The sequence below is a fragment of the Trachurus trachurus genome, assembly GCF_905171665.1.
Source record: "Trachurus trachurus genome assembly, chromosome: 19".
Classification (NCBI taxonomy): Eukaryota; Metazoa; Chordata; class Actinopteri; order Carangiformes; family Carangidae; genus Trachurus; species Trachurus trachurus.
The window spans coordinates 10729537-10756077 of NC_139913.1; the positions used below are offsets into that span (position 1 = coordinate 10729537).

Consider the following 26541-nt stretch of genomic DNA (forward strand, 5'->3'; position numbering starts at 1 on the left):
TATACATTTTGGCTCGGGTCAGCATATCCCCAGATTGGCAGGTCTGGCATGTGTGTGGTTTCTTCGGATACATTATGCAGTGGGATGGAAACCAGGCGTTGTAAACTTGAGTGCATCTTACATAAATCGAATAGAAAAACTTTTTTTTTTTTTTTTGATTCTATAAAGTGGTGGAGGAGAGTAGCTCGCTAAGAGCGCTGGAGTGGTTGAGTGTGTGATTTGAGTGTCCTCTTTTAGACAGATGCTCATCACACAATGGGAGACGGGGTTATGGAGGTGGGAGGCAAGCCTGTCAATCATGGAGCAGCCAATACACTTCCATTTGAAGAAGCTGTCACTCACCTGAGAGGTGCAGTAATGGCACCGTTGCCATCGTTGGAGCGAGAGAGGGAGGGAGAGAGAAGGAGAAACAGAAAGAGTGAGCGACCAGGCAGGAAGTCTGGAGCGAACAGAGTGAGAGAAATTGATTTGGTGAACTGGGAAGAGAAGAGCTTCCACTTCCCCTGCGACTGCAATCACTAGTGACCAGAGGTGGTTAATGAGTTACCGGCATGTGGCCAAACCTGTAGGTATGAGTTTGTTTTCTATCTTTAAGTGGTCATATATCTAGTAGCTTAGTTTAGCTTAGCTTAGCGTAGCTTAGCATAAATACTGGAAACAGTGGTGGCGACTCCACCTACCAACACATGACATACTCAACAATTATAAAATGATTAAATAAAGATAAATAACACAGCAGGTTATGTGCAAGACTATTTATTGGCTCGGTAAGGAGCGTTTTGGTCACTGCGGTTGCTAAGCAACTATTCACCACAAAGACATGAGAGTGGCACCGACCTTCTCAGGTCTTAATGGTGAATAAAATATATACTATAACAAAAATATCCCTGTTTCATTCTTCCATTCAGAAGTATTTATTCTTAAAGCTGCACAGAAAAGAAAATTGAATTTGAGCCCACTCTGGGTCATAAAATGTGTGTAATAACTGATCTATCAGATGATGTAGGCCAAACTTTGTGCAAAATTCTATTTTTGATTAAATCCGGGATGAAAGTGTGATATTTTTTTTTCGCATTGGATAATGCAGGCGCACGGATTATACGTCAGCCTGCTCACGATTCATCATCCATTGATATTGGATCCGTCATCCGTCAATCAAACATCTGAGACAACACACACACACACAGAGCTCGGTCTCGCCCCAAGCTTTGAATATCCCGCCCGCTCGATAACGACCAATCAAATTTGTTTTCCTTACTCGGGTAAACTCGTGCGGCAACTCGTGACAACTTGGCACGACAAACAGGACAAACGTCCATTTCTGTACAGCTTTAATGGACAGATATTGCCTCCTGTCTGCAGTTGACATTTTATGAGGAGTTTGTTGACATTATATTCTCTGTCATTTGGTCAGGTTTCAACTAAAATGCCACCCTGTGTAGTGTTTTTAATTCTGATGTAATTTGCAAAACTAAACACTCACTTTCAGTCTAATTTCTCTGTGTGTCGGCTGAAAATGAGAAGAAAGACCAGATTAAACTTTTAACCTGCCCTTTAAACACATTTTTTTAATCAAAAACACTGTGTTGAAAGAAAAAAGATCTATTTTCAACCACCACTGAATTAAAACAAACAAAACACAACTGAATCCCACTAATAAATATTTTATGTCTTGCATACTTCCAAACCTCTAAACCAAGCTGTGAGGTAAAGTTGCTGTAGATGTAAATTAGACTTTTGTGAATGATGTCAGGTTGTAGATGTCAACAACCCATTAGGCTACACCTCCTCTTCCTCTGGGCTTCCTAAATCACCATAGCTTTGGATATCATACATCAGCCTATAATAAAGCTCAGCGATCGGTTTTATACTTTGATACATGCTTTGATGCTGATAAATGCAGCCAAAACCTATAGCTCAAACCTAACAAAGACCATCAGTTTGTCACTGAGCTGTGCAGACATCTTGATGTTGTTTTTTGGTCTTGGTCTGGATAAGTACTTCAAAACAGTTTTGCCATACTACTTATTTCAACACAGAAGAGATTAAAATATTCCTTTTCACAACAACCTGCAAACTGTTGTGGACATGCCGTCATAATATCCCATCTGGACTCAAGTAGCCTTTCTTCTGTGCTCTGTTCTCTGGCATCTCTGTTCTCTGGCATCTGTAAAAAGCCTCTCTCCTGCCTGCAGCTTGTCCAGAATGTTTCCTTATCCTCATCATCAGACCTAATTGTCAGATCTTTACGGCTATTTTTACAGCACAAGTGGACCAGACTTCTTTTATTTTGTGGTTGTTAAGAATGTTTTTGAAATTTGAAAGAGCACTGAAAAAACACTCCATTTGTGAGCTGTTCTGGAGTTCATGTGGCATCACATAATCTTGTCAAAGAAAACGTTGTTTTTTCTGAGCACTTTACAGCAAAACTATCAGACCGCATGATATAGAAATGACACATATGCTGCAAATTAACAATTGACTAATAAATAAAACATATATTCGCTCAGTTCAAACTTCTACTTCTGCCTTTAATTACATTTTGCTGACTGACTGAGTGACCATAGTTCCACCACGTGACTTGAGTTGGGTGTTTCCCCATTGGCCTTTGTGCTTTCATGAGTATATTTTTGCGTACACTTTTCTGTAGTCAGTGCATAGTGCGTTTGAAGTGAACCAAACTGAGGCCATAGCTCTCAAAGTGCTCCTCAGGTCTGTGTCGTGGTTCGTTTAACCTGTGCATTGTACACAGAAAGTGCTCCAGGTTTGTTTCCGCCCTCCTGCCTTCCCTTGTATTTTAGTCCTGCTGAAGACAGATCACATGCTATTGCACTGGGAGCCTCTAAAAACCATATAGACAGAACTATATGGATGCCATTAATGACAACATCCGCTGTACGCCCAGAGCAAACAGATAAAAGGCTGAAACCGGCTGACACAAGAAAAATGCAAATAGCCTACAACACATTACCTTACATTGGGTTTTGACCTCCTCTTGTTAACATTAATAGCCTACCTACAGTACACATACAAAGAGTATATTACTGCTTTGGTTTGGACAGTTACATCTAATCACAATTTCTGCAAAGTACTTAGAGGCTAAAAAATCAGTGCATATTCACATTTATGATGTTTGACACATTCGTACACAAAAATACCCTAAAACTTTTGTCCTTGTTTGCTTCCTCCCTTCACTCTCTCTCCCAGCTGCGGCTCCTTAATCAATCATGAATGCGATGAACAATAGTTTGCCACTTCCTACTTCTTCGCTACCTTGATGCGCCATGACAGATTGTCTTGGAGAGTATGGAACATAATTTGACAGCTAACTGGCACCGGGCACAGTGTATATACAGCAGAAACCCTGTTCACCGCTTCCTCCCTGTCAGCCTTGGTGCAACAAAATATCCAGGCCTACAGTAATACCCATCCAGTATGGCTTGTGGCTTAAGAGTTTTTGTGTGCAGTGATGTAAATAAAACCCTTGTTTTGCCCCATAACCTAATCCTTGGACTTTATTATACAGTTTAGAGAATGTTTTTGTACCCCCAGCCTTATAATCGCCCTGCTCCTTTAACCTACTTCCTTCTTTTCATCCTCCTCTTTTCATGCTTTATCCACTTTCCCTCATTCTGTTCTGTGACCTCCCGTAAACCGACACAATATACTGTGATCACAAACAGTACTTAAATTGAAAGCTCATTAATGACAGATTACAGTCCCCCTGTAATAGCTGCAGTGAGCTTTGCTCCAGCGCCCATATGTGTAAAGAAACCGCATCACAAAGGGAACAAACATTGACCCCTGCAGGAGTATGAAAGACAACAGTGGCGCTTTTGTGCCAAAATTTTAAATACACGCCCTTGACTGAGAGGTTATGACCCCTCTGCTAAAGAGTAATAAAAAAAAGCTAAATATGTTGTTTAATGGAAAAATGTCAAGAAAAGCTAAACTTGGCTTGATATGCTGGAACATTTAGTCACAGTAACTGCTGTGTTCCTTCCAACCGATTTCCTAATGTGTATAAATATGTACTCCATGGAGGTAATCAGAGGGGAAAGGGAAAGCAAGGGGTAAAGCAACTGTGATTACTGTGAGAGAGAACACAGCAGGAGGTCACACTAGAAAAATGTATGGCAGAAGGTAAGAAGGAGCTAATTGGCTTGCTGAGCAGTGAAACCAGCCCCATCCATTCCCTTGGCTTTATTTAGACATGCCCTTCATTAGGTGGGTACAAAGGGACAGAGCAATGATCACATTTATCCCATGGAGGTTGGTGTGAGGTAGGGGGAGCTTACTTACTATAGTATGCATGTATGTGTGTGTCCATGTATGGAGCCATGGAGGGGGGGGAGGGAGGGCGCCTTGTTTATATGTATATGCCTTTGTCTCAGTGTGGACGTCAGACGATGAGCAGAGAGCCGCCAGCAGAGACAAGGATGAGATGGATGAGGTTGGCGACGTGTGTGCGCATGCAGCTCTGCTTGTGTGGAGACTTTGTCAAGATCTCAGCTGCACAGTGTGTGTGTGTGTGTTTGTGTGTGCGCAGGAAGTGTTTGCCCTCATTCAAACACGCGTGGATGCACACAAATACGCAGCCTGATGGATGCATGCACATTGTCACACATAATTTATACATATTGGCAAACACACACAAACAAATCTTGCACGCACAACGTGTACTACGTGGTGAAACTTAGGTCAGTGTCATGAGAGGAGAGAGACGTCTGCTTGGGTGAAGAAGAGGCTGACGGAGTTAAAACGACATTTAGTGAAGGATCTAAGCTCCCTCTTTATCCAATAAACAGCTGCTATGTGGCAATCACAAAGTCTGACTGAAAAGCCCATTCTACCACATTAAAAGCCTTTTAACAAGGCCATGAAGTGGAATTGTTTCCTGCCATACTCCAGAGTGAACGAGTGTTGAATCGGTAGAGTTACTGGATAATGGCTTCTCCTTCAAACTACCTCAGCTATCCATTGCTCCATGTATTGACATACACTTATCATCTCCGCTAAGTGGCAATTTAGACAATTATAACCCCCCCCAAAAAAAAAACAATAAAAAAAAAAACACACATTTTAAAACATTGATTTCCCAGGTTATTTTGCCTATACTCACCTTTGGGAGGCTTGTTTGGACTTGTTAATGGTGTTGAGATATATTACTTTAGTTGTCAACAGATAACGCCTACCCTGAATCTAGTCCCGCTAGAGGTTTCTTCCTCTTTTTTTTTTCTTGTCGCTTGCTCGTGGTGAGAATTGCTGAAATGTCTAAGATAACCTCTATAAACTGCACAGGTTGGTGTAGATCAAAATAGCTCCCTGGATCTGACAGGCGCGTGTTGGGATTGTTTAGCCTTGGTGGAGCTATAAGCACTCCTGCATGTGTGCATTAATTCCCACATGCACTGACCTGTCATTCTTTAATAATTCAATTTAAACAGATAATTGGGAAATTTGCTTCTCTGCCACATTGAATATTGATGCTCATAAATATTGATGCTCGTGATGATGGTTCTGTGGTGTCTGACTTGACCAAGACATATGTTTTTGAACATTATTTGTAATATTTCAGCTCTACTGTAACTTTGCAGCCCTGATAAACACTTGCCATCAACTCACAACAGTTGTTTACTAGATATACATTACCTGTCTTAATACCTTCCTGTCAGGATTACTGATAGCAATTCCATCCTTCAAACTCATGTGTAAAGCGTGCGAGCCATTTCAAGCAGACAGCTGAAGTCGTCTCGGCAGCATCAATCAATCATACCCCATTGTAGCGAGGCGGTGTCCACTCTCCTCCACTCTTGTTCTTGCTGCATCCACCTGTGGATTCTGCTTCAGTCCCGTCTTCCTGCTGTTATCTGTGTCTGGCATCTCTCCAAATATCAGTGATATTTGCACAGTGAGTGTTGTATTTGTGCAGGGTACTTATGATACTGTTCAGGGATGATTATAATAATAATAGTAATGAATTCCATCTGATTTGACTGAGGCAAAGATTAGGGTGAAATGTGTTATTTTGTGTGGCAGGCCAGGCAGGACACTGTTGGTTCACACGCTGAACTGCAGACTTGGCTTGGATAAGCAGCATAATGCACACAGTTCAACTGACTGCTGGGAAAACACCTCATATACAACACCTATGTGTGTGTGTGTGTGTGTGTATTGATCTTTGTGTGCATGTGTGTTTGCGTGCATGTCCGTTTTTACTTCCCCTCGCCCGTTGCTGCCTGCAGAGGAAGCCAGCAATATGAAGAGTGGATTCTTCTTTTCTCTTCCTGTCTATGATTCCCCTGCTGTAACCTGCCCATACATTATTGAGCACTGAAGAACATTGTTTCGCGGCGTTAATTTTTCAGCAGGCCAGGGGTGGACTGCAGACACACCCCATCTCTAAGCCGTGGGTTAGTCAGGTCGTTGATGCATACCGTCATGTGTAGTTGTGTACGTGTGTCGGCTTTGTGTTTGGTCATTTGTTTCTCCCGACTGCACTTCTTTCCATTTCACAGCGCTATAGCACTATACGCTCCAAAACTCTTCCATAACACCATACATTCCTCACATGCTTTTACCATCTTAAAGATCCCATATTTCACATTTTATCAGTGTTTTATTAGCAATTTTCATAGCAAAGAACGAGACATCAATGTAGTTCTCTTTAGTAACAACAGGTCATGACTGTTTTCAGAGAGATTGAATTATATAATATTGCACATTTCTCACTCTGTGAGGTGGGTGGGGCTTGTGACACGGCTGAGATCAGTGTCTGCTTTGTTGTTCCATCATAAAGTTAAGTAGAAGTCTTGACATATCATTTTAAAGCTCACAGGCTGCATATGTCTCTCAGTGGACTGAACGCTTTGATACTTTCACAGTGTTAATATAAAACCTAGACCTGCTTTATAATAAAAAGAAAGACATGGAGAGCTCACTTTATACAATATGGGACCTTTAAAATTACCCAATTGCCCTTTACCTGATGTAAAAAATTGTCCTCTGACATACATTTGTATAAAATCTAACAGTACATTGAATTTTTTAAAAGGAAGATATGGGTTTAAATCCTTCCTGCTTTGGTGTTAAGGGGCCTGTGAGCTGGAGCATGGCGGAGGTTATCTGCAGGGGCGTTTCATGCAGGATTTTTAGCCATATGATCCTGACACATGAGCAGCTTCTCTGCTTTATTGTGTTCCATAATACAGGAATTGATTTGCCTCCATAAACATAATAGCATAATATGCTCAGTGTGCTGTGCTCCACACTCCACCACTAAGGAGATTTTTCTTTCTGGATCTTGAGGGAAATTAAACCAGCTTGCTCCTGAGCAAGCAAGCAAACACACACAATTTGCATCTGGAGGAAACAGCGCAGTTAACTAAAATACCAGGAGATGCATGTATAGACGTATATATTTTTAAATTTTTTTTCAAGTACATAATATTTCACATACCTGCGTACTAAAACCTTTTTTTCTGTGTCGCTCTGTTTCAATGCATTAGCTGCTTAGCCTAGCTTTGCAAGTCATTATTGGAGGATTGCTGTGGGCTAAGTGATAAAAGTGAGCATGCAAGCTGAGAGCTTAGCCTTTCGTGGCTAAAGGTTAGCTCATAGATTTACGACTGTCGTCCCTCTTTACCCGGGCTGTTTAAAGAGGCAGGCACTTTTAATGTTTGAGCTGCTCTGATTGATTGCACCCAGACACTGCTGTCTTATCCCGACACTGGAGCAGATGAGAGCGGCGGAGAGGACAGAAATATGAGTAATGTGACTTTTCAAACTTCTGAAGATTCGACTTGATGCCGAACAAGTTTAGCTTCTTGCGTTTCATATTGACTTATACTGTATTATTGACATATCAGTTGATATTCCAGACCAGTGGTTCCCAAACTTTCCGGCCTATCATCACTTTCAAACAAAGTCAACTCTCAACACCTCATCGGAGCCAAAGAGTAAATCCTGCTTCTTAGATTCTTCCATGCGGTTGTGATGTTTCTCATGATTTAAAAAGAGGAAGCAAAGGTCACAGAAATATATGGGAAACCAAATCATGTTTTTTATCAGCATGACCCCTCTGGGGTCTCAGACCTTGGGTTTGAAACTAACATGCTCAAAATGACTAGAATAAATGAGGAATACCTCAAAACAACATTTATAGCATCGAATAAATAAATAAAAATGTCACATGAATAAATGAAAATCGCTAACGAACTGGTGACCTTGGCTCGGTCTCCTGGACGTTGCCCGGGTCTTTGGACCTGCAGTGCTGGAAGGCTGCCAGCTGAAGCTGAAGTCATGAGAGAGGAGCAAAACCGGCGAGAGTGGAGATTAAAGGCCGACAGCATGGTCTCATGGGAAATGCAGTGCTACGGGCGAGGAGGAGGAAACGTCACTGAGGCATGAATGGAACAAAAAGAAAAGGGCCAACAGTAATACACTGGAGACGTGCCAAAAGCTGCGTGCTAGGGAAAAACTGTGTGTGCACATGTATGTGTATGTATGAAAATGTGTGTGTGAACGTAACGGAGGTGAGTGGTTCTGTATAATCCATCTGCCATATATTGTGTGTGTGTGTGTGTCTGTGTATGGACAGAGGCAAGTGAAAATCAGCAGCTGGCCTTGGTTTGAGTGTCTCTTAGGGATGAGGATAATATCAGTCAGCACACACACACACACACACACACACACAATGTACAGTTCCGTGCTGACATACATATACTGGCACATTTTGGAGCTACTCTACATACATACACACACACACACACACACTGGAACACATACACACACACACAGCAAGAGGGCCAGACCAGTGTGCTAAATAAAGACAGACAGTAGAACAGATTTTCACACCCAGCGGGGCCATTAGCAGCTCGGTTAGACCACCAGCAAACTTCCATCCTCATCAGCATCACAAACACACACATCCAGACACCTGCCATCAGAGACTGACACATGCACACACACATAAATGATATAAAAAATAAACAAATGGACTGCACACACATACATTTAAACACTCACTCACACCCACGCACAGACGGATAGTCATTACACATTAGTAATTAATGTGTAGTTGGCTGTCTGTCAACTCCATTGAACACTTTTTGTTATGCAAGTGTAAAAAAAAAAAGTAGTATAAGCGTGCACCTGCGTATGTGTGCATGTGTGTCTGTGCATGTGCATAGGGCCCCCAGGCTGCAGCTGAAATATGTATATCATGTCCGGGAGCGTTGGGCCCCTGAGGATTGAGGTAGGAGGGAGGTTGCTACTCATGGCTGCCACCGCAGCACCGAAGCCTCCTGGAGACTGAAAAGCAGCCCTGTGTGCATCAAGTGCCTGACTTCTCTGTGGGGAAAAAAAAAAAAAAAAGAACTCAGTGGGATGCTCAACACTAGACTCTGCTAAAGCTCAGGAAAAGGTGTCATCTCTAAAGCAGGCAAGAGCTCAAGAGATATTGTGAAAGGACTCGGTTGTGATTACTGACAAAGATGTTTTCATGAATATTATGGAGGGACGTTTCAGTGACAATGGCCAAGAGGCCCAAGTGATTGAGCGGTGGGGGAAAGTGAATTCAGCTCATAGCCCACATCACCTTCAGCCCTGCAGGTTTTTTTTGTTCAGGTTTTTTTTTTAAAAAGACAGAAAGTTCAGGGACAATACTGAGTGCTGCATTAAACCCCCTTCTGTGAGATCATGGATACATTGTCACGTATAAATTCAGTTGTCTGAACAAGCAACAATGACAGGAATACAGATGAGGTTTGATTTCATGGTTCAAGTGCTTCAGAAACACTTGAACCAGCTATATATACATATATTTATATATATATATATATATATATATATATATATATATATATATATATATATATATATATATATATATTTCTTCGTGTTATTTTCTTTAAAATATGTTCCTATCTTGTTGCATGGTTTTTAATTATTTCCAATATATTTCCATCAGTGCTGTGTGACATTAACAGAGACTGATTGTGTTGAGGGGAGTTTAAAGCGTCACTTTGACCTATTCGAGTTTAGTATTTGGAGGCAAACAGGAGAAATGTCCCGCACTACAGCTCTTGTTATTTTAGAAATGAATTCTCCCAAGTTCTTCTCAATTATGAATTCTCACCTCAGGGCAGGCATTTGTACCTGCACTGTTCTCATTAATGAGAAAGCTGATTTAATTGACTATGCTGCAGACGAGGATGTGAGCATCCGTCTGACACACTAACCTGCCCGTACACATGAAACACACACACACACACACATGCCCCAGCTTTGAGTCAACCTGAGCTGTGTCTCCAGGGAGCATCCTCTGGCGTGAGCTATGCTGTATGCAAATGAGGGGCTGCTATCACACAATAATTGCATTGTATTGCACAGGAAGCTGGCAACCGCACAGGGAAGCTCATGTTGAGTTTGGGTCTGGTCGGTGTGTGGGTGCATTTGCAGGACTGTTTGTATCCAACATGAAAGTCTGATCATTGTGAGCGTGACTCTGCATTTCATGTCATGGTTGTGACATAAGACACACTGTCTCATACATTAAACACATAAGGGAGGCAGGGCCGTAGTATTGGGGAGAAAGGTGATGATAATTCCAGGGGCCCAGCACCCAGTAGGGCCCATAAAAAAAAACAGTAGTCTAATCTTTATGACTGAATTATTCTGCTTAGACCCTGACTAATACTCATATAATACTGCATTAGCATCAAAACAAAGTAGGCTAAATGAAAAATGATAATACATACTGTACGTAGTCTAAGAAAAAAAGTGGAAAAGTCAGGGGCCCACTTTAGTATTCTTTTAGGGGGCCCAGAATTCCTAGCAACGGCCCTGAAGGGAGGCAAGCGTACTTCAAGCATTTCAAAATAGACCAGGAAATAATATATACAGTGTCCAAACAGTTATTTTAGTGGAAGACCATGAAAGTTACAGTTTGAAATTCAACATTCAAATTATTTTCATAAATTAATAACTCCAAAGAGCAAAAAAATCCCATTCATTTTCCACCTGGTGCATGGTGGGAAATGACTTGGAAAGAAACTGTTCTAGTAAAAAGATCTGCAGTGTTTACAAAACCTCTTTGTGTGACTTCAAAAGTTAATCACTTTGTCATCAGCATAAGCTTCATTCATCAGTGGCTTGTGCCGGTCCACTCTCTGGTGGTTGCTACGTCTCCTGGTGGTGATTAAATCCGGAGTTCATTCAGCGTCAGCGTGCAGCCGTCATCTCCCTCTGATACCCTCGAGCACTTCTTGAGAAAAGTGCTAACTACATGTCACACATTTATTCTCCTTCTGGCTGAGTGACAGACTTAATTCCCCGAGATGAAATTATTTCATTCTCTGAAAACATCATTTGTTTCTACTCAGCATTGTCTTGCTTTGCTAAAGTGAAACGACAGCGCACTGGTTGAATTTTAAATTTGAACAGAATTGTGATCAATTCTGGAGAAACAGAATGCAGATTAAAGCCTATTTATATCAAATGGTTGCATATGAATATTAGGACGGTTAGGAAGTTCTCAAATCCAGTGCCATTAAAACCAATCAATTATATTTTATTTTTATCGTCAATGTGTTTATTCCATCACCGGAAGAGGTCTTTTCATATGCCAACTAACACGGAGGAGTGAAAATTTAATAAATATCTGGGCATTTAGTGGCTAAGTGCTCCACTCTGTCCTGCATGTAGTTTCCAACTGTGTCTGATTGTAATTTAGAGGTGAGCAGGTCAAGTGCGGTGCTGTTTTTATAAGTGGTAGCATTTTAGCCGGCACTACTTTGTGACTTTTATAGAATTTCTGATTAATAGACGAAATGGATGAAAAATATCGTCGTCAACATCAGTGAAAATTGTCAGCGGTTGCAGCCCTATGAGCCGTTACATCAGTGCACGTCCCGGGAGAGAGTTTTCCTCCCTCTGCGTGTGCTGATTCCTCACTTAGATAACACTGATTAGCTCTCATGGACTTCCTAATGAGAGCGACTACTGGAGATACTCATCAGTTGATCAATGTTTTCTTTGAGCTCACGCCTTCCTGCGGGCGAATGAGTATCTGCGTGTGGGTGATACCATATGCAATACTTGCGTTTTGTTTGCATGCCCCACCCTCTCTCTCCCTCTCTCCTCAATGCATTTCTGCTTGTCTCTTCCCTATCCTTTCCTGTCCTCCCCCCCCTTCTCACTCTCTTTTATCTCCCCATCGTAGATAAAAGCAAAGCGCACATCGCCAGGGAACAATTAGTCACAGCCATCTCAAATCACCATTGCACATCTCAATCTCCCTCATTTCTGCAGCCTATCTTCCTCTGTGCCCAGCATAGCATTAACCCACACTGCTTTGGGAGATGTCCAGGCACTCTAACTCTAAAGGCACCTCAGAGTCTATTTTACATTTTATCTCTGTTTTGCATCTCTTAAGCCCTCTGCCTGCCACGCTGCTTCCTCATGTATCATTTTCACGCGTTTTCCTCTCATTTCACTTGACCTAACTTTTCCCTTTTCCTCTGGTTCATTGTGTATTCGTTGTTAGTGCCGACAGACTTCACAGAATGACTTTCTGATTAACCGTGTCTGTGTTTTGTTTTTTTTTGCTTTTTATGCCTCTGCTGCGTGGAGGCTTTCTGCGTGTTTGACTAGCTTAAAGGACCAGATTTTAATAGAACACAGCACAGCCGGGATGACGAAGGGGCACGATTTTGAACTCGGAAACGCTGGGTTGTAATTTGAGTTGAATCTAGATCAATACTGCGTGGTGCTTTACTAAGTCTCCTCTGTCTTCTCGTATTTGTTCTAAATATTTATTTATGCTGACCGGCCTACAGGCTGGCGCTGTTCTCAGGTTAACAAAGTCAGAAATCAGGCAGGTTTATAAATATGCATCAAATAGGTAGGTACTGGCAGTTATGAATATTCATTCATGATTTATTGAGATATTTCACTCACATTTGAACTGCAAATAACTTATGTTGATACAGTATATAATTTCTCTTTTTCATATTGTGTCTATTATGATTCATCATCCTGGATTTATCCTTTTTAAAGGCAATGATTCTAACCCTAACCCTCTTCATCATAACCAATCAGCCAATCAGCTCTCTGGAATAAAATGATCAATCATCTGTCTCTGGAGATTGTGCCTGGTGCCTGATTGATCATCCACCGTAGTTCAAACTACAGTCTAATCCACTGATTCACTCGGCCTACTTGTGGGCTGCAAGGGTATTGCAAAAGTTGCATATCAGTACAATCTTGGTGAAAATATGTAATGATGTAGAAAGATATGACTTTTAAATCTGATTCTAGTCTGGTTGTGCTCAAACATAATGGCTTCCTATTGTACATGTTTCCAGTTCTTTCAGTTCAGTCTTGAATGCCCAATCATTACCTGTAGTGATGATGATCAAAATTGGCCTCCATATTCTTATGCGCTCAGTCGTGGGTGGTCAACATTTTTGAGGTTCAAGTAGATCTTGAGTTGGAAAAATGTTTGGGACTGCTGTTTTAATGCAACACTCCTGTTGTAAATCCTGCCTTCATGAATGTGTGAAACGTGTCAAAGACTGCGGTAAATAGGCAATGCTGTGGTTTGTGAGGCTTTTATGTGGAGAAGATTTCTCCCCCCCCGTATATCAGTGTGGAGTGTGGGCTGAATATTAAAGCATCATCATGAACAAGAATCGCCTCATTGATCACCAATATTTTCAAATGAGAGCATAAAATGGGAAATTAAGGATGTTTTACTGTGTTGTGTAACGTTATGAGACAGTTTATTTCAAAAATATACCACTAGAGTTAGCACTGAGATATCTTGGCATCGAAATACGCATACTGTACTTCCACCAGCCTCAGTGGGAGTACATTTGAATTTGAGTGAACGTGAACAGCTTGTAAATCATATTTGGTCTCTTTACTTTCATCCCCTATTTTCCTCATCATTCCTTCACTCTTATCTGTCTACCTCCAGTGGATTTGTCGCGCTGAAATAGAAGAACTAAATATCAGCACTATAGATCATTTTGACAGTTTAATTTCAATGCCTGATTATCAGTCAATTTGATAATTATATTGTCCAACCATCCAATTAATGTGTTCTATATTTACAATGATCATCAAATAAGCTCTCCATTTTTGCATCATTTATCAAGGGTGAGATATTAGAACCACGAGGGACCTTGACAGTTTGTGTGCGAGGCTCCTTGATTGAGAAAATCGATGCGTGTCCGTGCACGTTCAGGTTGCGCACTGCTACCCTGTGAAAGAGTTGTCGCTGGTCTTCCTCAACCCATTCCTTCACACTCAACGGAGCGTACTCAAGAAACACAGAAAGAGCAAAAAAGACAGAGCGAAACAGAGTGGAGGCGAACGAATGATGAAAGGATTTCATGCCTCCTCCTCGCCTTTACTGCTCCCCTGTCTGCTCGGTCTAGCTGGGAGGAAAGCGGTGCGCTGTGCCAATGAGTTACTGACACACAAATACACGGGAGCGAGAGATGCAAGACCAATCCTTCATGACTTGATGCCTAGCTGCTTTCCTCTTCCCTGTTAGCCAGACATCCCTGACACTCCCAGAGCAAGTCAAGATCATCTCACACAAGGCAGCAGTGCCTTGCGTGAGATTAGGTAGCTCCAAATGGGACACGTTCAGATAGGGTTTTCCATCTGGAGTGTGGCAGCTTGGTGTTTATATGCCAGTGTGGTAATCAAATACACCAGAGTTTGCTTCTGTCTTAGATAAGATCCGAGCATCTGACCATGTGCAATCTGCTACTGTCTGATAGATGTAAGCATTAACTGCTGTTGCCTTCCTGTTCGAGTCTTCCCGCTTGAATGTTTTTTCAGTGGTTTGACAAATAAATTTACGTCTTTCTATCTTATCCCTAAAGCTCTCACTTTTTTAGTTTTCATGTGAACATTTGTGCCTCCGGGTTCATGGGCGCGTGTGGGATTAGAGGTTGCTTAGATGCTTATAAGGTATTTTCTGTTTCTTAGCTCAATGGAAAGACGTCTCGTTATAAATAAATAAATAAAAAATAGAGAACTTCAGTTTCAAAGTCTGTTGTTTTATCCTTTACAGATGACGTGCCTCCCTATTTCAAGACGGAGCCGGTGCGTAGTCAGCTCCATCTGGAACGCAACAGGCTGGTGCTAACCTGCATGGCTGAAGGGAGCTGGCCACTGGAGTTCAAATGGATCCACAACAGCACTGAATTAACTCGCTTCTCATTAGAGTACAGGTGAGTACAAACTGAGTAACTGCCGTGAGTGAATGAGTGTGAATGGACTAAAAGAAGAAAGCTCAAAACTATCCTTTGATGAAAGTTACCTGGTTTGTTAGGCATGTAGCCTTAGCTGAAGCCCTACAATATTGCTAACTATTTCCCATAGTTAATAATATATTTGTCATTTTATATTATTAGTTTTGTACTACAGAACGTATGAAACCAATAAATTAATTTCTTATGAAGAATTATTTTATCAAATGCAAAATTTCTGAGAAATATTAGCTAGCTAAAACCTAGCCAAGGCATCAGTCCACCACGACAGTGCCCAGTAGGCCTATGCAAGATGACCAGTCCACCCCTACAGCATTGTTAAAACAAACATTTTAAAAAATCTTAAAAACATTGTATATGTTTATCTATATAAAACTAAATATTAAAACAAGAGCTACTTTTACCAAAAGCTAAGAAATGTATTAATCTTTTGGTGACACAAAATTTTGCTAAATCATCAATCAAGAAGAAAGAATATAGTTTATTAGCACATTTGCATTCCACATATCTGTCCATATATTTTTATACTATGTGTGTATCTTAGGCAACAATGATATTTGATATTGTTTTGATATTATATGCATATTAAATTAAGGTAATTAAAGCAAAAAAAAAAAAGTTCAAACACCTCTTTCACTTTGACTATTTCTGAAGTCATTGGTGTCTGCAGGGCAGTACAGCCAGTATTCTCTCTGTGCACTTTTCCCAACACAGCCAGTCATAGTTTCATTATGGAGCAGCCTACTAAATAAAGAAACAGCCTTTGCTGTTTTGCTTTCTCTCTCTTCTTCGCTCCTGCCTTTCTCCTTTCCCCTCGTGGCTCTGTGACCTCCATCACTCTCTCTCTGGAGAGGGAGCGAACAAGCGAAAGGCGTGAATGAGGGTTAGGGCAGGAGATAAACCGTCTTTAATAGTAACTGGAAGATCCTAATCATGTGGCAAACATTGCTCTTATCTCAGAGAGCAGTGTGTTTGCAGCAGTTTCTGTGTGTCAGTGTGCCTGTGTGTGTGTGTGTGTGTGTGCAGACGGCGGTGTAAATGAAGCTCTAGAGGATTGGAAGAAAGTTCGTTGACACATGCTTTGCTGATCTTAGCTGAACTGTTGTGTTCATAATGTGAGAAAGAGAGAAAGTGTGTGCGTGAAAACAACAGAGGGTGAACGTACAAGCAATATCAACCTTGTTGATGGAGCTGGGCCTTTCTCCTGACAGTCTCTGGAGACAGATAAGACCAGAGTGGGAACAGGGCGGTAGCAAGGGCACAAGTGACACACAGATGCTAGAACAATTGATCAGAATGGACTGTACTTGAGAACAACACTGTCTGTTGGAGCCTCGGGGCCTCTTTGACTGTGTTATTGGGTGGGTGGGTGGGTGATTGAGTGATGGAATGGGTGATTTAACAAGTAGCCGGGCACAAAACTGCACTGAAGGTAATTTTGTCATTTTAGTAAAAAACAGGTAAGTGGAGTCAGGTGCTCAAATAAAGAGATAGAGAGCCACGATGTAGCCTATTACCTGTTCTACAACAAACAGAGACATGCAGAGATGACTTGCTTTTATCGTGTATGACAGCTGTATACTGTAATTTTGCAGTTATGTGAAGTATACCTGAAAAACACATTGATCTTTGGCAATTTATAGATTTACCCCATATGTTCAGTCTAGTTGTATTGTTATGGTTATTGTGTCGGACGGCAAGTTGGCTCAGCTCAGTTGGCACATGGTGGGACATACTCTGTTTTTATAAACAGTGTTGCACCTCCATGTTTGTACAAGATAAACAATTTTTTGGGAGGTTTTTTGACATTACCTGAAGGACACTGTGCATTTTCCGACATTCTTCAAAAACGATCCCTCGTTTTCGAAGAATGTAGGAAAATCTACAATGATATTAAAATGGGTAATAATGAAATATTAACCCCCATTTCCCACATACCGCATCTGCGGCGTAGAGGTAAAAGGTGAAAGGTAAAAAGACACCATGGATGAAGAAGAAACATTTATCGTAGTAGGGATGGAAATCTGCAACATTTTATGATGCAACACATCCGTTCTACAAGGCCACCAGCAGAGAGGAAAGTTGTAAGTAGTCGTTATGGATATTGTCTTAAAGTTAAGAAGTGACTGTGCCTAGTGTGTGTGTGTGTGTGTGTATGTGTGTGTGCAGGGTCCTCCTCATTCCTCAAGTCAGCCTTTCTCTGTGCCAGGAGAGAATTTGAGCAGAGCAGACCCCCCATATTAATGAGGTTATAGTAGAGGTCCCTAGTGCTGAGTGCTGTTTTAAATATTGACACCGTGCGACTTGACCTTGTGTCCTCTGGCAGCCGATCAATACTGCAAGGTATGTAGGCATGCGCGGGCATTACTATTCAACATGTAGCTCTGTGGGTGGGAGGGTGTATGCGAGGGAAGGTGCAGAGAGTGCGGGAAGGGGTAAGAGACAGGCACAGCTTTAGTGATCTGCTGTGGGAAGTGTCACTCTTCAGAGGGAACAGCCTCGGCGTCGACTGCTGTCAGATAACTGCAGCATCACATATACGTACCATCTGACTGTCAAAACAGCCTCACACGCACATACTGTATCCACACACCAAGCGCCTGGTGTCCTGCTTTCTTTGTCCCCCAAATAATCATTTAAAAGATTTATCTCCAAATTAAGATTCAACTTAATTAAGAATGAAGATTATATCCAATACAATTAAGGCAGTTTGAACCCATCAGTCATCGAATTATCCCACACACAAAGCCTTAGTGGATCAATTTGGTCTATTAATAGCTGGCAATGGCGCCACCGCTTCCTATCACATGACCAAAACCTCAGGGGTGATTACCTGGCACACCACCAGTCTTTATGCTGCCAGTGAACTTAGAAACTTAATTAAACGAGTTAATTATTAATCAAACCTCAAGAGCCATTTTTGTTTGTCAACTGCTTCTTGGCTGGGCCGGTGGAGTGTGGCCTACGCCTCCTGTGGGGAATGGTAAACTTTTTCCGCAATTTTCGTATTATAATGAGACGGACAGATGGAAATAATAATAATAATGTAAAAGAAAGTTGAAAGGACTTAATGGAGAAAAAAGAAAGGCGATGTAATCGCTGCAGCCACTCCCAGAAGAAAATGGAATTGCATTATGGAGAAGAAGTGACAGCCCCAGAATCACAAGTTTGCTCTGATTGACTTATCATCTCCGTGTACTTACTGTCTGTTGTTGTTGTCAGTATTTTTGAGGAGTGAAAATTAGATTTTTTTTTTCTCTTCTCTCAACAATGCAATCACAACAAAAGAGGTGCTTTTCTTGGTCAATTCTGCTTTTCATAATCAAGACGTTAGAACAAAACGGAACAAAACAAAAACCAGGAAATGAGATTAACATTTTGACAGCTCGCTTAATAAAGTGTCATAATGCTCTCTCGAGTAATGACTGCTCTACACAAATGTGACATTGTTTTCAGCAATAAGCCATTGTGTAGGAAACCTGGAATTATAGATTCATAGATATATAAATTAAGTGAAAATCCCCACTACTGTACATAAACTCCATCTCCCTGACTCTTCACATCCTTGATCTCTCTCTCCACTTCTTTGTTCGTTGTGTGCACCTCAGTTTAATCCACTTATATGTGAACTACAACTGAGCATCCGTATTTAAAAAAAAAACAGATATAATTTCATGGTAGCTCCGAACAAATTAACACAAGTTCACTACAGTATTATTCAGTATCTGGAGGGAAGCGATGACGAGCTCAGCTTGTTAACCAGAGACGTAAATCACAACATGTTTTCTGTGTGTGTCTGTGTGTGTGAAAATGATATCTCCCTGTGGATCCATCACACTAACAATTATTAAGATGTGATACACGATTGAGTTTCAAACCATTTAGTTTAATGAATAAACATTTTTTCCAAACTTAACTTAAAGCAGGATGGGATGTTATTGTTGTTGTTGGTTTTTTCTTTCCTGGATCTTGCCACATGATCTCAGAAAGATTTTTTACCAAATTGTGTTTGAAAGAAAAGCAAAATAAAACACATCTTTACTTTCAGCCAAATTGGCTGCCATAAACAGTAATTTGTCATAAACAATCCTCAAATCCCTAAACCAAGAACAAATTGGACACTGCTAAAATGTCTTCCTTTTTGCGCTTTCTCCATGAATAACTTAGCCAATACAGTTTGCTTGTTAGCAAGTCGCAGCCAGTTAGACAGCCCACGTGCATGTGTGTGGATCAGGTTAAGGTGCATGCTTGGAGAGGGAAATTGGATGAGGTGCGAACAAAGCAACCAAATAAGAAGCTGAGATTCAAATTTACACGTTCATTCCCATTTTCCGTGTTTAATCCTCACCGTGTATTGTTTTCTTCACCATCCAATGCACCTCACAAATCCAAACATTGCTCTTACCGCTACTGCCTCTGCTCACTTCCACACTCCACTGTGTCACCAAGTTACGTTATATTCAAATAACATCATATATTATTCATTTTGTGACACCCCTCTCTAATTAATCCGTGTGCCTTGCCTCCACATCTGCTCTAATTTCTCTCTCTTCGAGGCCCCACATTGAGGATGTCAAGAGCACTTAAATCATGAATAAAAGTATTAGATGAAAAATAAATAATAAAACATTCTGAGCCACTTCCCTGGATGAAATGACATTGTCATTGAAAAAGAAAAATCTACCTGGTGATAGACGACACTGTACTGTAAGTGAAAACTTTTAGAAGGCCCCCATTTTTCTAGTTTTTAATGAAATCTCAGCAGATCAGGTCCAGTGACCTGGACAGAGATTTACAAAGTGGTGCTTGAGTGTAAGAAATGGTACAAAAGTGAGTCATAAATTGTCCAAGGTAAGAATAAAAAAATAAAAAAAGGGGAAAAAAAGATTCCAGTCACCAAAAACTAAAATAAAATAAAAAATGATGTCCCTTTTTCAGGGATGGAGTAAATTGAGTTTTTCCATTTCCCTACAGCAAAGGAAGTAGATGAAGCCTTTAATGTTCCTCATGGTTGATGACATACAAAACGGTAACCAAACCAAATGTGTACAAAGGTGATGTTGAAAACAAACTTTATTGATGCATCATTAGGACACTACTGTACTGCAGCACTGCCTACCATATTGTAAAAAGCAAGATACCAGAGAAAGACAGTCTGGTTGGTCAGGCGTTCATCCTTTCCACAAGATAACGACCTGAAACATCAGGAGAACAGAACCAGATGGAGGCTTCACATGTTGTAGAGCAGCATAATCTCCAGACTTCAACTCTGTCCAACACATTTATGGGGATTTAGGTTGAATGAGACTAAAATGCAGAGTGAATTTCAATTTTAAGATTTCATCCAGCCACTTAGAAGATCCTTTGTACCATCAGCCATCAGGCTCTTTAATTATTCTACAAATGGTAGATGAGCTGCCAGACAAATGAATTTCCCTTTGGGGATTAATAAAGTAATTCTTATCTTATCTTATCTGAGGTGGGGCCAGCTCCTCTCCCCAGCACTGTCTTCCAGCTCTACCTGGGGGATCCTGAGGCGTATATAATCTCCGGTCCTTACCCCAAAGCCTCCCACCCAGTTGGACGTGCCTCAAATAGAAGGCACCGGGGAGGAATCCTCACCGCTCCTTTAGATGCAAAGGAGCAGCAGTTCCACTCCGAGGCCCCTCCAGATGTCGGATCTCCTCGCCCCTATCTCTAAGGGCTTAGCCCAGCCACTCTGTGCAGGAAACTAATTTCAGCCACTGTGTAGCCAACATCTCATTCTCTCAGTTGCTACCTACAGGTCTTGACCGACCCTGTGATTACTTATTTAAAGGGAGAAAGAAAAACTCACAGTTTATTTGGCCTCTGCTTTGATTTCAGAGAACACTGAGACATTGCACCATAAAACTTAATTTCAGCAGCCACAGTGAGAAGAAAAAATGAGGTGTTGTAAAACTTGTGACCATTATTTTCCTGAAAAAAAAAAAAAAAAAACTAAACAAACAGACTGATTGATAGATTTTTAACTGGACGTGGGATGCCACAATTTCCGACCTGTGAGCAGCAGAAATTGAACATGTTTAACTGAGTGGAGGATTTGATTTAATGTGATTTTGTTATCCTTGTTCATTTTGTGAGTTCTAATGAGATCAGTGATATTCTTGTTAAGGAGAAAGAGAAGCAGCTACATCCAATTACAGGCACAAAGCTCGCCCGCTCGCTCCTGCATCTCTACTTGAATCGCACAATGTGAGAGACTGGCAGGGCTCGGACAAAGCCAGCCAGGCAGCATCTCTCTCTGGATGACCTTAATGGATTCCTATCTGTAACTAAAAATGTCCATTTTCTATCTCTCTGGCATTCTCCTCCACAGCCCCCAGATACAATAGTTTTTTTTTTTTTTAACCTTCTGTCTCCCCCCCTTTGCCATCGCTCACTCCTTGTTTTCTACAGCGGAGTGGAGTGAGTCAGGAAGTGCAACTGAATGAGAGAGGAAAAAAACACACAGGGTTTGTTTTATTATGCGCATGTATTCTGTTTGTGTATGAGTGTATGTGTGTGTGTGTGTGTGCGTGCCTGAATGAGTTTCAGTGGCCTTCATTTATCAAACATGTGTTCACCAAAAAAAATTGTTATACGGCAAATTGGCATTTATCAATCTGAATGTACGCAAAAATCTCACGCCAGGTCCGACCTGGTGGTGTACGCAATTCTGAGTCGGTGTTTAACATGCAGGACACAGTATGACTGTGTCGGATGATTATTAATAGATCATACCGATGCAACGATGCAGACTTCATGTTATTGCTGTTCTTATGAGTGAGAACAAAAATACGTAAGTCTAAGGCTGCATGTTCATTATTTTTGAGCAACTGAGATTAAACTAAGGGAAATGCACAGCCTGACAGATGTAGGCTACAGCGTGATAGGTCAGATTGCTCATCCTTCAGCTATTTAAACAGAAACTTTGACTGTCAGTGACAGATCTGTTATAGTTAAAGCAATGAGACGCCAGAGAAATTTCCTCCAGTAAGAAGATCTCCTGCAGAATTGTGATGATTGGCTGCTCAGCTGCTTTATCTGCCGGACACCAGAGCTCTGACTGAGGAGGAAGACGGGTCGCTCCGGTTCCATATGACGAGCTCGATGTTTCATACCCTCCATCAGCCGAGCATGCGCCTGGAGCCGCCATCCACCAGTGATTACGCATTCATCAATCGCAAAGATGTTCACTCTATAGGTAATTTGTGATGCTGCCCTCTCCCTGCTGAATGTCAGTAAAGTTTTCCACCGAGCTGGTTCCAGTGCTGGTTCAGAGCCAGTGCCTGACTAGCACCGGTTCTTTGCTTTTCCACCGCCTAAGAACCAGTGTTTGGTTCTTAAAACTGGTTCCAAGCAAGCACCTTGCTGGGCTAGAGCTAAGAACTGGTACCTCTGGTGGCGGGGTTACCTGAGCAACAGGACCAGTGCTGCAAGATATACAGAGACGTTATACCGTATTATGTTTGTTTGTCTGCTGTCTAATCGATGTAAACACAGTTGAAGCTAACTAGCCGAGCTACAGTGGCTAACAGCAGCTAATGCTCATATCAAAATATATCACCATCAAAACGTAGTTGCCGCCGGCCGGTCACAGCGATTACAAAGACAGCTTCCTTTTTTCTTTTCTTTTTTCAGCTGGGTTTTAGCAGAGAATTATCATTAATTAGACGGACCACGTCGGGTCCGGTCTTCCACACCTTTGGGTCGGACTGGGTTTTAATTTTCAGGTCCGTTTATAACTGTAGCAGGCGGCAAAGACAGGAGCAGCTCCTGTATGGGGAGTGTGGCTCTGACTTAGCTCCTTACCAGTGGAAACGCAAACTGGTTCTTTGGAGGCACCAGAGTTGAACCAGTAAAGTTTTTCAGCTGCCAATTTCACACCGAAATAGGCAATGTGCAGACCTACACCAGATCCTACGCAAGTGTGATAAATGAGGGCCAGTGTCACTATGCTGTCAGTAGGTATCAGTATTTACTAAAGCCTCATCCACAGCCGGCATTATGAAACATATCTTTACAAGCACGAGGTCATGTGGTTACGTTAACTATACACGTTAGAACACTTTTCTCCAACACCATGAGCACTTGAGACATGTGTCACATTTAAAATCATGTGCAAGTTACTGTACTGTAGGTTTCCCTGCACTGTTGCACTGATGGCTGTGTTGAAGCAGTATGGCAGGAGTCTGGATAATGTTTTGTCTACAGTTTGTGATAGAAACACACTGTGGTGAGGTTCCCAAACGTTTAGCGCTGACCTACATTCAAAGGGTGCTGCTGGCAGAGGGGTGCAGTCACTGTTGGTGTCTGCAGGCTTCTCCCCGAGTTACACAGGCACACACAGTGTTACGAAAGAAATGGATATGGATGGAGAAGCAGTGCAATGAAAACTTTTAAGCCTTTGCACACATCGCAGATAAGAAATGAAGTAGTCTGCACCCAAGCCCGGCTGCTCATCACCTGATTTAATTAAAGCAGATATCAGCTTCACGGCCGTTTCGGCTAATGCTGCGTTCAAGGCAGGCTTTTGAAACCGTAAGTTACAGCTTCAAGTCACAACTATGACTTGGTAGCGTTCCAGGTAACCCGTAGCTCGTGTTTTTACCATCCTGTTGTCTGTGAAAGTTCCCTATAACGGCCACTCGTAACTTCCGACCCGTGAACTCGTACCAGATCGAACTGGTATGACTTCACAGGAAGGAAAAACACAAAGTACGAGTTTCTTTGAACGCACCATGAGTTAGCAGCCCCCGCCCTTGTCAGGCATCAATTGGTCCTCGTGCTACGTCACCACATTCACGCGCATCCCTTGGCTGCACGCACAGCCCTTCATGCCGTTCTCTCTCCTCATTGGATAACACTTGTATCCCACAAGGAAAATTTTCTCCTCGGGTTACAGCAGAGCAGAGTGACGGAGAGACTCGTGTTTAGGCTGAAATACTTCATGTAAGTGATTGCTGATGGAAAATAGGACTATTTAGGACTTATATTAACAAAAACATTCCACTGATATCTGCTTTAAGCGCCCACTCACAAAGCGGAGTTGACGATTAAAACGCCCGGTCTCCATCCTCCAGAAATGTAGTAAATGTGCACATCCTGTAAAACAACTGCTGTTCCCCTCGGCAACGTTATAGTTTCAATGCCAATATTTTTAAGAGCCGATGTACTATATTAGACTTTTTTTTTTAAGTACAACAACTGGGCTTGTTTCTTGGTTATCATCAGCCCATAATCCTAGATTTGAGGGCTCTAGTTGTTTTTCCAATATCAGCAAGCCCACAAGGACATGTAAGCATATATATTACATTTCTGTCGTATCACAAGACGTAATGCCGTTGATATTGAAGATTCCTCCCCGAGTGAGGAAGTGTAAGGAGGTGGGGTGCCGCCACCTCACACTTCCTCTCTCAGTCAGATCCCTCCTGGCAATTACACATGTGAGAATTGTCAACAGTGTCATTTCCCCATATAAAACTCATACTTTCAATTTCTCAGGAAGAGTATTAAAGGCAATACACTGCATATTGTAATGTGAAAAATGTAATATATATGATTAAATGTACTGGGGCATTGTTGATGTTGGAAAACATAGCCAGGGCCATTTAAAACAAGGTTGACTGAGCACAGATGCGCTATTCATAACCAGGTTGTAACAAGCCCAGTATTGCATATCCACTCAAACACAGTGACATGGAGGATGTAAACTGCCCTCGTAGAGGAGGTGATATTGACTCTCTCTACTCCTGAATAGAGAGCTCTTTTGGACTGTGGCTGCTCATGTTGTCTACACTGTTTCTTTATCCATCTCCCTGTGGTTTCAATGTGTCGTATATATTTTTTCTTTTGTATGTTTTCTGCATTCAGCTGGGGACACACTACGTGATTTTCACAGTCGTTGCTGATTTATAAAAGACTTGGAGTTCACGCTAACTGACTGGCTTCAGCAGATTTTTATGACGACTGGGGATCACACACTTAATGACTTTGATTTGTCAAACCAACTGAAGGCACCTGAACGCACCAAACTCTCGTAAAAAACTCTTGCAGGAGTGACAGTTTAAGAGTGTAGTGTGTAGTGATTTCCACAGATGTGGTTAGTTGAGTTAACTTGTGACTCGCTATATTAGCTGAAGTGACTCGGTGGCTAGGCAACCATGTTAACACATTTTAAAGTGTAAACAAACATGAACGACATATGGCTCGCTGCTGCTGTTTGTGCAGCTGTGAGAAATCCATTAAAAAGAAAAAAACGGGTATGGATCAAGTTGTGGAGGAGTCGACGTTGAGTTCAGACGCTATTTCATTTGTACCACCTCCTCTTTGTCATTGGCTGCGGGCGGCGTGTTTGCTGTTGGGTCGGTAACCAGTACGCACTACCCGACTGCGTCCAGAATCGGCTAAAAAAAATCAAACATGTTTGAATTTCTGCGACTGAAGTCTGTCCTCCTCACACACACCTGCCGATTTCAGTCTGTTCCCCATCATACACTAACAAATTTCTGCGCCAATTCGCCATGCTGACTGCCCCCAACTAGTGCCGACTGGTGTAGACTAGTGTTGTCACGATACCAACATTTTGGTACCGGTATCGGTACCAGCTTTAGGGACAGATTCTGTTCCTGTTGAGATATAAACATCTAAAGTGACATTAAGGACATAGAATGTTTCTTTCGTTGAAGTCCAACTTAAAGCAGAAGTAAGTGGTCCGGTCGTTTTCGCTAATGCTGCGTTCCAGGCAGGCTTTTGAAATCGTAAATTACAGCTTCAAGTCACAACTTACGACTTTGTAGCGTTCCAGGCAACCCACTCGTGTTTTTCCGACCTGTTTTACCGGTGAAAGTCACTATAATGGCCACTCGTAACTTCCGACCGGTGAATTCGTACCAGATCGACCTGGTACGAGTTCACCGGTCGGAAAAATACGAGTTTCCTTGAACGCACCACAACAGTCCTCGTCCCTACGTCGCCACATTCACGGCGTCCCTTGGCTGCACACACAGCCCTGCATGCCGTTCTCTCTCCTCATTGGATAAAAACTGTAGGATACGATAAATGTTTTCTCCTCGGCTCAGAGCAGAGCAGAGGGACTGACAGACCCGTGTTTCAGACCAAACACTCTATAGAAGTGATTGCTGTCGGAAGATATAACTTTTTAAGACTTATATTAACACAAATATATCACTTACTTCTGCTTTAAATGATTGATAACTTTTTAAGCTGA

General features: G+C 41.8%; 1 protein-coding gene across 1 annotated transcript in view; it reads left to right on the top strand.

Annotated features, from left to right (window-relative positions):
• Window positions 1-15156: 15156 nt before the first annotated feature.
• Window positions 15157-26541, top strand: part of sdk2b (sidekick cell adhesion molecule 2b) — a gene marked incomplete at its 3' end in the record, with an annotated part of 87865 nt that continues 76480 nt past the window's right edge. Inside the window, exon 1 of the mRNA XM_083994079.1 lies at window positions 15157-15251. Within this exon, the coding sequence (XP_083850205.1) occupies window positions 15172-15251 (80 nt within the window). The 5' untranslated portion in view covers window positions 15157-15171. The remainder of the gene's footprint in view (window positions 15252-26541) is intronic.